We start from the raw sequence: 12,931 nt of genomic DNA on the forward strand, positions 1-12,931 counted from the left end.
AAGCTAATCACTGATCAGGAGAGACATCACCGTTCACGGAGCACCCAGAAGGAGGCGTTATATAGGAAGGCATTGGTAAGGAGACAGGTGGCCACCATCCAGGAACTAAGAGCATACACTATACCACAGAATGATAGAACACAATAAACTCCTTACGAACACTGAACCCCGACCCCGAAGAAACGAAGAAACATAAAAGAAAAAGAGACCAAAGAGGAAGAGAGAAAGAAAGAGAAAGAGGGCCATAGAGACGAAGAAGACATAGAACACATCCCATCCCCCCACCCTGCATACCAGCGGAAGGCCACGGCCCACCCCCCCCCAATAGGCATGCCTGTCGCCCCAAATGAACCCCAAGTAGGAAAGAGAGTCTGGAGAGTGGGAAATAACCTCCCAGTCTCCGACTCCCGGAGAAGGCAGGAGGAGGAAATGTTACATACTCCCGGTCACCACAGCCCCTTAAGCATCCCCCACCCTGAGTATCATCAGCACAACTGAAGAAGCAAGCAAAGCGGCAGGTGGGGAGACTCCATTCCAAATGTGCGAGCAACGCAGATAATTAGCAGTCTCATCCTAGTCCCCGCCCGCCAATACGTACAGCAAGCTAAAGGGAATCGCCCAGCCCCGGCCCGATCCTGAGCGGCCCCACAGATCCACCCCCGCGGTAAACAGTAGCAATTTACACACATGCGGCACAACCGATACATAAGCAAATATTCTAGTCCGGGTCATGCCAGGCGGTCAAGCAGGATCATCAAGGGAGGCAACATCAACCCTGGCCTGAACGCGGAGACCCCACCAAACATGGCCGCCGCTGGGAGTGTACCTCAGGCAGAACAAAGGAGCAAGATGGCCGCTCCCGGCAAAGAAGACGCAGAGGGAGAAGAAGCGAGAGTTCCCAGTCATGGACCATCACCACATCGATAGTGACAAACACAGTTTTCCCCACCGAACGGCACACACTCCGGCGATGTTGGGGCAGACACGGCAACACCCGCAGAGGCAGAGTCTCAGCTTGTAAAGTGGAAGGGAGCTTTGTGTCTGCAACTTTATCATTAGAAAAACCCTCGACACTATAACCAGGGAGAGGACGTTCCACAGTATCCCCCTGTCGCCAATTTGTATCCGCCTCGAAGGGAATGAGAGGCATTGGGGGGTCAGACAACCGCAGTAGTTCCCTGGATGGCATAGCAGCATCGATCCTCCGCTCCAGTTCTCGAGTGCGTTGGCACCATGTCGCCCGCAAGTCCCCCAGGGCTAGAAGGATATCACCATGGGTCAGGTCCGCTCCCTGCTGCAGCATGCCGACAGTATGTAAAGGCGCCACCGGGACACCCTCCAGCTCGACAGCAGGCAGTGAAGCCTGCGTCAGGGACATGGCGGCCTCCGCCTCTCCGGCGAAGCAGACCGGGACCGACACCATTGCCGCCGCCAGCCCACCCCGGAGGGGTGAGGGCGACTCCATAGGACGGAGGAACAGTAGTGAGGGCAAGGGGAGTTGCTGCTCGCTATACGGGGCTCACACGGTGGGAGAGCCCTCGGCTGTGTTGCAATGCGGGTGGTGGGCGCTCTCAAACGGATACCGCTCTGACCGCTGGTAGGAGGACAAAGGAAGATTCGCCAGCCCGGACCCAGTCGTACAGGAATTCTCTCCGTCGCGAAGAAGGCTCCGCCAGGCCGCCCACTCCACGTCCGGTCACATTTCCCCCGGCGCCGGTCCAGCCCCAGGTCGTCTCACCGTACGTGATAAGCGGTGTCCGGCGGTGGTGGTCGGGCCAGAATGCGTGGGCAAAGTCCAAAGTCGGCAAACTCTATGAATCCTCGACCAAAAAAGCCGGCGGGAACATCGGAGGAATGCGGAAAGTATCAGCGCATTCGTGGTTACATTTGCTCGCGCCGTAGGCAGGATTAAAGATCAGGATGTCATGTAAACAGCAGACGGGCTGCGGAGCCGGGAGCTCAGACGTCCTGTCCGTCCGCCATCTTGGCTCCTCCCCCCCTAAATACAAGTGTTAATGAAATGTCTGCAATTGAGGCTGCAAACCATTGACTAGATATAGACATCTGAACTGGGGTGGTTTGGAAGTACCTGCCAGACAGCTTCATCTTCAGAAATATGTTGGGCTGCTGTGGGGAGAGCACAGCATTTGACCCTTTGAAAAAATGATTCCCATTGTTAATGCAGAGACAGAAATAGAGGTCTGCTGTCTCTTGCAGGCCACCATCCCTGCATTCACAATCAATCACAGGGATGGGCAAATAGTGACCTGCCTGAATTATATTCAGTAGGCAGTTCATTTTGCAACCCTCTGCCAATGGAGAAGATCCAATATACAAGACACATTGCAAATTGCATCCCTGCTATATTTTGTCCATTATCTTGCGTGACATGGCATATAAATCGCATTGCAACTTATGACTGGGTGTAGGCTAAAAAAAAAAAAGAACGAACAAGTTACCTTGAGACATTAACCCCAGGACACTGATACATTTACACTCATTCGTTCAACATTAGAGTGGCCATTGTTTACAGTCTCATGCATTCGGACGGGCTTCTTACATCGCTCAATGCATGTTCATTTCACCTGTTTCCCTTAATTTCCTGTGGTCTGTTGTTTGTGGCTTACAGTCAGCACTTTTGATTCTTGGTTTATGTTAAAGGTGCACAAATTGAGAACTAGTGGTCCAGGCTCTTAGAAATCTACTGTTCATCAAACACTGCTTAGGACGAGGGTAGTATATGTTGGAGTGCTGCTGTGAAACCAGTAGGAGCAGAGGCCTTCAAAACATATTTATCATGAAAAAAGTGGTATTCAAGAAGTACCCCACATTAAAGTTTTTCATATCTCACTTCACATACTTTTTGACATCACAACAACAGTTCTGCATTACATTAAATAGGTACAAAACCCCTTTTGGTTCTATGAGCTTCAAATAATTGGTGTACACGATAAAGGAAGGTAATTCCTGTGTCATCTGGTTACTTTCAGTAATAAGCGCCTGGGCCTTTGAAGGGTGCAATGCATCCCCATTCTTTTGTTTTCATGGGACTTTCTGGACGGTTGATCTTTTTAAATCTCTCTGCATGAAGTCTACCAAGTTGATGCTCTTTAAAAAAAAAAAAATGTATACAAAGTTGCCACAATTTGGTAGATGACTACACTGTTACGATACAGTAAAACTATACCTTCAATTAATATCAGGCCATTGTCGTTATCGAAGTAAACCCACCTCAGATAAGACTTCCCAGCAAATTTCTGGCTAGGGAAGGTGTTGTGTTGGAAAGCAAAAGCGGATACCGAAAATGTACAGCAGCCCGGCCCTATTTATGACAAAGGCGTTATTAAATGAGAAAGGAGATGGACATCTGTGAGGCTGTGGAAGAGTACCAGACATTAATCCAGTTTTTTCAGCTTGTGGCAGAAAAACAGTAAATATTACATCACACCAAATACACTAGGATGACAAATAGTGAGACAATCATTCAATTAAAGTCTTAAAGAGGCGTCCGCATCGGTGATTAGACTAGTCAGCAGGTATCCATCGCATCTTCCATTTATAACAGATCAGTGGGCACGGAATTCAAAACAAAGAGGGTAGAGAGTTGTGCCCCTGGCCATATCTGCTGACGAGGTGACCACAATTGAATAATGTGATAATTACTATGTTAGCCTCATAGTGACACCGGCTTGAGAGTCTCCAAAGGAGTGTGGCGAGTTGGGTCAGGCTACTCCAGATCCTCACCCAGCCTTGCACAAGCATATGCAGTTTTGCAAGGAGCCCTGCTGTCTTTACAAATTTGGTATTTGGAATAGTACAGGTACTCTGAATGCACATTAAAATGGCTTTTGTGTCATGAAGACTTGAGGGGCAGGGTACCACTGGAAGCCAATTAATAGAGAATCACTAAAGATAGGTTTCCTTTCACAAAATGGGAAAACGAAAAATAAAAGAGGTCAATGTAGGTATATATAACACCATAAGCTATGTTTAAAAAGACTCTGAAATTCATTTTAAAACCACAGTTAAAATACAGTCACAATCAAATTAACAAGCATTTGCAATGCAATAGGTCTCGCATTTATGAGAGTTTGAGCTATTGGCATTGTAAATGACAATGACTTTTATTTATGTGTTGTTTTTAAAACAGATAAATAAAAGACATTGTCATTTACAATGCCAATAGCTTAATCTCTCGCAAATGCTTGACTTATTGCATTGCAAAGGTAATCTATAAATTTTTTAAAAAGCGTTAGGAGAGAGCGTGCCCTGCCTGCAGTAGCAGACAGGACAACGCTATTTGAGAAAATAGTGCTTGGAGGCTGTAATTAAAGCCTATAGAGCAACAACACACGTAACAGGGGGTGTTGTCATGGGAGGTTACAAAATGAGACATGGTGGAACTAAGGAGGGACAACTAAGCTTTTTGACCAATGAACAACCACAGTTTACAGTGGACAATGACACGAGCCAATGAAAAATGTGGGTGGAGAGTGGACGGAGCTTCAAGTCCCTACCTCAAAACAGCCGTAAGAAGCAAAATTTCCACTTTCTTGTTTGCTAGTTCCTGGTCCAAGCCTCATCTGCAGCCAATATTTATAAACAGATGGTCCTAAAAGTTGCACTCCATTCTATCCATTAATATATCATGACATTGATGGAAAATGCTTCTATTAAATCTACAATACAATATTTTAAGTAGAACAACTGCACGCCAACCACAGGGCTGCAATTATTCAACTCATGGTTTTTCTGGTAAATGCATGGTTAGCACTACAAAATATTTTAAGATAAAATTCAATTCATGAGTGTAATGGGGTGGTCATTTCAACTTAAAAGACGTTTTTGCATAATGCAATGATTATCATATATTATTTGTTTTGTATTTCATAAACTACTATAGGTTTGAGACCAATCTACTGACATGGCACTGGACATGAAAAACAGTTCTGTATTCTGTGAAGAATAAAGGCACAAGTGCGGAGGATAATATGCAAGTGGCACCTTCGAACAAAGTTTATTAGCAACAAATCCTCAGGCAGGTCGCATTTAGTGGACATCATTATGGGATTTGCGCTAGTGAATGTAAAACACCCAGATATCTTGATGGTCAGAGGTCAGCTGTGGCTTCAATTTATAGAGACCATGAGAAGGTGTGGTGGAAGAATAGGGTTCATCAGATAGGCTATGTGATTATAATCCAACATCGCAGGACCAAATTAAAAAAGCATGTAAACCCATCCAGTTTTAGAGATGTTAAATTGCCAACTATTCCTGGTTTATGAATAGGTTTAGAAGGGATTTTTTTTTACCAGGCAGGGAAACCATTTTGAGGTTGGCCAACACTCTCCGGACTGTTGTTGTATACGTTTTTTGTTTAGATGGCAGATTGATTAATAGTGTGTGAACAAAGGAAAGCATTGTGTCAGGCCACCTGCTGCCTGCTTATTTGGGATCCTGCAGATGTGGACAACGAAATGTGAAACAGTAATAAGTAATATGTGGTTGGTGTGGTAAAAAATACACTTAGTATTTTATTTGTGATCACTAGAAATATGACAGCATTCTAGAATAATACATATGATGCCACCACACAGGCATAATCCGATTGATGCCTACTCAACACTGCAGGCAAAACAATGCATCACACCTAGGCAAAAAGTCCTTTAAGTAATAAATACCTTTTGTAATAACGTTTAAAGTACAAACGATGGGCCTTGTCTTGGCTGCAGTTTCAGCTGCCTGTTGCAGACCTACACAGTTTCCAATAAATACATATTATTAGAGTGGCCTTAGGATCAGCCCCTTGCTCATGATTGGGAGACGTTGTCGTCTATCTCAGGGCTCTGCTCTTGATTCAATAGTGTTTCTCCCTAATTTTTGTCCTGTCAGGAGCATTTCGGTCTCAAAGTTTTCTGACTGAATTAGATGTATTCTTTTACTGCCTGTTTGAGAAGACTCTTTCTTTTTCAACATCCCATGTAAATGCATGTCTTTGCTCAGTCTCTTCCTTGTCACCTTGTTCCTCCTCACATCCCAGTCCTGCTTTCAGTTTATTTTCTTATTGATATTATGATGGCCCAGCATCTGCAAATGCTATAGTGCTGCTCATTTTCTGTTTTTTGCACACACTTTCCTTTTTTAGGCTCAATTTGCCATTCAAAGATGGGGTCAGCCATGTTTGAATAGTAAATTAAAAATGTCAAAATAGCCCCCATTGCACAACCAAGCATACATATGAATTGGCAGTCATCTTGGATTTCTTGATGTATACCCATGCACAATGACATACACCACACATGCAGCAACAGTGGCCATCTTGGAATGGTTCCATTCTCATGCATGTGCCACGATGCACGGTTGTCAGCCATCTACAATGGCTATTAATAGAAAACCCATTCCAGTGTGTCAAGACATTAATGTGTCTTGACTCACTAGCAGCCAATTTGGCATTAGCTAAAGCAAATAAGAATTAGTAAAGCTCATAGCTCAGACTTTTAAAGATTAGATTTATTGTCTTTCACAATGCCTGTTCTGATGTAGAGATGGCAGAACACATCTTTCAACAGTATGTAGAACTTTTATTCCTTGGTTAGCCTGAACAACAAAAACGCATTTACCCTGAATAATCTTGCCACTAATTCAAATTTACAGTACACGTGAGATATTAGACGTCCTGGTGACTTAAACGTTTTTGGTCAATAGTAAGATTCACAATACTTGGCCTGTACAACAATTAGGTGAACATAAGAACGACAAGACGCACACCCTTAAACCAAATTAGAGAAACAAAAAACAATTTTCAAACTAGCCAAGGTTAAAATTATGAATCTTATGCAAAGATGTAGTAAAAACTAAGAAGGGAAGTTACAATACACAAGCCCAGGACACAGCTGTATAAACTTAAATCAAATCAAAAGCCGTCATCTTTTACTCATTTTACTGAATGAAATATTCCCAATTTCAAAGGCTGTGTAAGTCAGTCATACAGTGAAGCTGGGTTGCCAACCTTACAAGTACTATTAGCAAACTTCAGCCTTTAGGGTGTTAAGAGAAATAACAATTTCTGTTCTCTGACCAGTACAGTCAATTCTGTAAAGTAACATGAATGTAGTATGCCAAGCAGCGCATCTATTAGCCACCACTCTCACCCGGTTGAGGATCTTTCAATGTAGATGTATGGTACTTACCATTTGTCTTTAGCGGCACCATTTTCCTAACTTCATGACACCAATTCAACCTCTTCTGGCATTCCAGCGTGGTCTGGATAGCTCTGTCAATCAGCGCTTTCTGTAGCACCTCCCGAAACTGGACACAAAATTGGCAAGTTCGGAATAATTCCAAGGAATATCTGTGCATCGTTTTGAAATGATGGATGATGCCATTGGTTGGTCTGACAATGTCTTCGGGAGTTTTTTCTCTGATCTTCACTGCTTTCAACATATTGCTCATGTACAAAGCATGTGGCAGCACTTGTGGGCCCGACATCTTGCTATGGAGGGAGAACAGAGAAGAAAGAAGAGGTGAGTGTTAGTCACATCTTAATGTACAGCACACAACTTCTTACATAAAGCCCCGCTCTAGAAATCCCCTAGTAGAATTGGTGACTGTAGTTTCCAGGACTTCCTCATGTACTCCCTGTAGAAAGCATATTTAGTCATACCGTAATCACCATTAAGTGACATCACTTCAAACCGTCTGCAAACCCAAAGACTTTAGGAATGGGAATACCCGGATTTTCAGGCCGTGACTAGGAGTGACACAGCACGGTCATTTCCCCAAAGCTGGCTCAAAGGACACCAGACAAAGTCTCATAGGGCACACGTCAAGGAAAAGGCCCCCAGCCATGCATATCAAACTACTAGTGATAGGTAAACAGCACTATAAATGGTTGTAAACCACTGGTGGAGGAAGTTAGTTTGTGCTCCGTGATGTGAGACAGAGACCCGGAGAGTCTAAAATCCTCTCATATATTCAGCAGATACTGTGGGGGCTGTAAAATCGTTTTTGGACTCATCTAAGAATTCAAGACATGCGACCACATTACACTTTCACAATCTCACAGATGTGTACTTGTGACTTTCCTCTATATAGAATACTGATAATTTTAAAGTAGGAGATTAAACAATGCCCTAGGATGGTGCTGTTTAGCTATATGAGCGCCCCAACTCGCAGGCAATGTAAGACACGTATGTTGTACACGTTTTTGTTCAATTAAAAGTTCATGTCGGCACGTTTTGCTGCTCCACCACCATGCAACCACCAACACCGAAGCAGATTTTATCATCATCTGAGGCTGATCAAGTGCTAAATTCTTAAGGAAGATATAAACTCAAGTTAGGAAAATCAGAGCTAAGGGATTTTCAGAAGATGGCGAAAGATTAACAAACCCTCCTGTGTTCTTAGTATTCTGTGAAGTCATTCTAGAACTTTACTGCATGAAATAATAAGAACCTACCGCCTGCCCTTGCGATTCAGGCTTCCTCTTGCACTAGAGCAGAATTTTCTAGCTGGAACATAAAATTGAAATGTCTACTTATGATGGTTTGGCAGTTTGTGTAAGAGCACAGGTCTTCAACACGTCCTGGCCTTCACTGACAGCCTGTGTGACATTCTCAGCTAAACCGTAATGCGATTTCTCCAAGGTGTATTGGTAAAAGCTGTGGTAATGGTATTCTGTTACAACTGAAAGTTACTTGGCTGGTTTTCTTTTGAGACTATCACAAGGACATTATGGGGGAGTTTGCTGCTATTACTCAATGCCACATCATAATATATGAACATATGCTTATATCCCCCTACACTAAAGAGCAGTTTCCACTCTGGGGAGTTTTGCACTTTGGTGTGCTCTAAACACTGAAGTGGGTGGGTGGTTGCACAAAGGCCAGGTAAATACTCTGCATCACTCAGCCCACCCACTCTAGAAAGACAGCACTATACATTTAGGCTATTATGGGTTGGAGGTAAATTGCCAACGGATGAATTCACACAATATTTTGAAAGGACAAACAAAAAGTCCTAGAACCCAAATATTGCCTATTTGGATAGGATATCATTCGGCTCAAAGTGGCTTTGGCAGCAATTGAGAAGAGAAGAGAAAACGAGTCAACTAATGTGCCACAGGTGTGCAATAGTGTCTCTCATAACTTGAAGCTGTAGAATCTGACACACCAGCAAAAAGTCAAATAGATGAATTATTGGCACCGAGTTATGCAAGTGTTTCAGTACAATCGGATCCTCCCTTGTCTTAGTTTAAACAGTAATGGGGTTATTTAAAATGTAGTGTTACTACTTGGTGCAAAAACACTCAAGTTCTAAAAATGAGAGCATCCAGCATCAGGTGTGGTATAGCGCCAATTAACACTCTGGTGGTAAAAAGTGGGACTAAAATGCACAGATTTATTTGCATCCTTTAAAAGTTTATTTTTTACATTTTACACGAGTGGGACAAAAACTGGTGGTAAGCCTGATGTGTTTGCACTCTGCTCCTAATTTATGTAAGTGCTAAAGAGGGGCGCAAATAATGTTTGCATCTGAAGTAACCTTCAAGTGATACAAATGAAAAGAACAGGAACAGTCTACCATTTTTTCTTGGCAGTGAGAAAATTACTGGGCTGATCGAAGGAACCGTCTCCTACAAATAAAGAACCCGAGTCCGTAAATGATAATGTAAGACCCAGCTTTTGGAAGTTAGAGAAAGTGTATGTGATTGTTTTAAAAAAAATCATTTTTGATTAATTGCAGTCCACCCCAATAAAAGGGAGATACACCCGGAAACCATCTATTTGATGTTTTTATGTCGAAGTTAACAAATTGGCATTGTTGAAAGACACAATGTTCATCAAGTGCAACAATGTTTAAAAAACGTGACTAAGGCACCATGTCAATCAAGGAGAAGACAAAAACATTGTTGCGACTGTCGTCAGGCTTGGTGAGAGGGGGGGGGGGATCAGAACATCGCTTCTTGCAATAAAAACACCCCAGCAAAAACAATTCCGTATTACAACCATTTAACGCGCCAAAAATCTGCATGGTCCGGTAAATACCGGCCATTTCTCCCTCAATAAATGTTGGTAGGTTTACCCTGCCAGTTTTTATCGAACACGCATAAACGCGATATGTGCGGTAACACCAGTGGTGTAAAGCAAAACGATAGGATTCAACCTCAAAATCTGGTGAGGAAGCCACTGAAATTCCTGTCACTCACCGCAAAAGCAGCCAGTCATAACAATGCTTCTGCATACCCCTCCAACAAATAAAATACATTTAAAGACAGTGGGGTTAGGTTCTGTGTTCTGCTGTAAGTAGGCGGGAGACTGCTTTAATGACAAAGAGGCTGTTTGATGTCTGGGACTCTGAATTTTCATAAGAGAAGGAAATGGGCCATTGTCCTAGTTGCAGTGCCTGGGGACATTCGTGGGGTACCGGCAAAGACACAGCCATCATTGGTGCAGCTGTCTTTTACTACCCAACGAGGCAGCAGGGTGCCCTGGTTTCTTGTTTGTATTAGAGTCTATGCAACCATAGCAGCACCACTGGGTTTTGGCTGCAGCAGTAGTGTCTGGGAGCTTCAGGTTTAGCACCATTTTGGTTTTGGCCTGTTGTCATTGTCTCGGAATATGGAGTTTAATGACAGAGATGGTATCGGCCAGGGGGCCTGGAAATTGAATGGTGAGCTGGAGCACCCTCAGGTAGACCACTCCTCGCCCCAGCATCACAGGTGCTGTAGGGTTATGTCTTACAGACCTTAGCAGCCCAGACACACTGTTTGTAGAAGTAGGACATCCTGGGAGAATGCGAACTGCAAAAAACAACCTGTTTGCGCAGTAGCGTATAGAAACCGCAGGACCATCTGCTTGGTCAACACAATAACACAGATTTGGATAAAAGGTGACTTACTGGCTTGAATATGTTGGTGCACACCAGCTGATTAAATGGGCCTTTCCTATCTTTGCCTCCAGGTTTACAATCACTAGGTACAAAAATGGGCCAGCACTTCCAGACTTCTCATCCTATCAGAAGACGAGCAGTCAGCGAGCATATTAAAAGGTGCATCGGCTTCTCACTGGAAATGCCTAAGCAAGCCCTACACTTGCAAAGAGTAATTAGGATTTTACTACACTCACGAAATTCTTTATATGTCTTGCTTGACAGCGTAGCTATCTAGGAGACCTATTGTTAATAATTCTTTACAATATACATAATGCGGGCTGTGGCTCCGTCCAGAGGACTATTACTCTCTCACATGATGAAACTGGCAGTTTGTTGTATCATTCCACCTTGTATGGAGTGCTTGCATTGTAATACATTAGTGGCTATTTTACTTCTCAATAGTACACTTAATTATCACACATTGAATTATTCCACTCATAAATGCATTGTATATAGAAAACACTTTTTTTGCATTTTTCACTGTAGCAGGGTTTTTCTTTATATTTTGCTCGGGAGTCAAATGAACGCCAGAATTCTGCTTTTGCCTTTGCTTGTTTTGAAACTGCTTTCCGTGCTAAATCCACTGGTTTACTCTCCCAGCAACATGTAGCAGCAATAATGACTAATTTAATGTTACAGTGGTTGCCTTCCCTGAGATAGACGAAAAAAGTGGCAAGTGACTTGTACATGATGCAAACAAGAAAGTGAATCTTCTGCATCCATCATAATCATACTATTATCATGTTTTTATATTGTACTTTACATTGAAAAAATGTCAGTTTTCTGGCACTACAAGTACTAGGTATTACTTTTACCGAGTTAATTTTACCAGAAACAAAAGATGGGAGAGTCGAAGCTGCTAGGATCCCAAGACACCTGTGCCTTTAAAGTTACACTGGTTTCTGCAGCATGTGCCTTGACCCACTTGGCTTTTTAAAGGCATATATGCCACTGACACACGAGAAGGCTAAGGACTTTATTATGAATTTTGCGGTCTTTGTCTGGTACCGCCACCACCACCGCCGTGGTCCCGGGAAAACTGCCAAGCCCGTCGTGCATCCGCCGCCTGCCGGGTTGCGAGTTTAATCCAGGGTGGGCGGGAGGCTGCAGCAGTCTCACTGCTGTAGTATGTTAGGCTCATAGAAGAGCCTAATCGGCATACCGCCACTGTGAGAGAGCCTGCAGCACGTTTGTGCATGGTGTGGCATGCACCATGTAATGCATGCCATACCGTGCAGGAACAAAGGTGTGATTCCAGGGGGGCACCTCATGTGCCCCCCCCCCACATGCACCCCATAGACATATTCAGCCGGGTCCCTGTTAAGGCCTCCTTAACCTGCATTTCCGCCACCCTTTTCATAGCGGGGTCCCTGCCATGAAATGGGCAGTGAAAATGCAGGTCGTAATATACTCGGCGGTGCCGGCATTAGCACACCAGCATATTCAGGTCCTTTGAAGACCGCCGCCGCAGCAAGATCCTTGATCCTGGTGGAGGTCTTGTCACTGCCACACTCATAATAGGGCAGACCATGGCGGAGGTCGGACCATCACAGCGAGTACGGCGGTCCCAGGACCACAGTACTCGCAATAAGGCCCTATGTATGTTGGCCAATCTTGCCTTCCCATGACATAGGAGCATTTACATTAACATAAAAAAACAGTCTACTGGCACATTCTATTCTAGAAGTCCATTCTCTGGTTTTAGAGTACTGTTATCAAGGGTATTGGAAATTCTTATACCCTTACAGGACGGCACTCATTTAAATAGATTTCCAAGTTATGGGTGTGTGAGTGATGGTCCTGTCAACCAGTTCTGCTAATGCGGGATGCAAAGTTTTTTTTTCCAGCGGTTTTAAAACGTTCCAGATATTCACTCTGTGAAGGCCGCACAGTTTCCCAGATTACATTCACAAAATTGTTCCACGTTGCAAGATAATTGCACCTGTAATCGAAGCAAGCACTGGCTGGGAAATCTATGCAACAATTGTTCTCTACAATG

At 43.7% G+C, this 12,931-nt stretch overlaps 1 protein-coding gene across 2 annotated transcripts in view; it reads right to left on the reverse strand.

Moving 5' to 3' along the window:
• The window catches only part of TNFAIP3 (TNF alpha induced protein 3), a 104,286-nt gene that overhangs the window by 27,413 nt on the left and 63,942 nt on the right, over nucleotides 1-12,931 (reverse strand). For both annotated transcript variants that reach the window (XM_085612499.1, XM_085612498.1), the window contains exon 2: nucleotides 7,191-7,492. In XM_085612499.1, coding sequence (XP_085468625.1) covers nucleotides 7,191-7,488 — 298 coding nt within the window. In that variant the 5' untranslated portion in view covers nucleotides 7,489-7,492. The remainder of the gene's footprint in view (nucleotides 1-7,190; nucleotides 7,493-12,931) is intronic.

This window comes from Triturus cristatus, chromosome 6, assembly GCF_964204655.1.
Source record: "Triturus cristatus chromosome 6, aTriCri1.1, whole genome shotgun sequence".
Taxonomy (NCBI): Eukaryota; Metazoa; Chordata; class Amphibia; order Caudata; family Salamandridae; genus Triturus; species Triturus cristatus.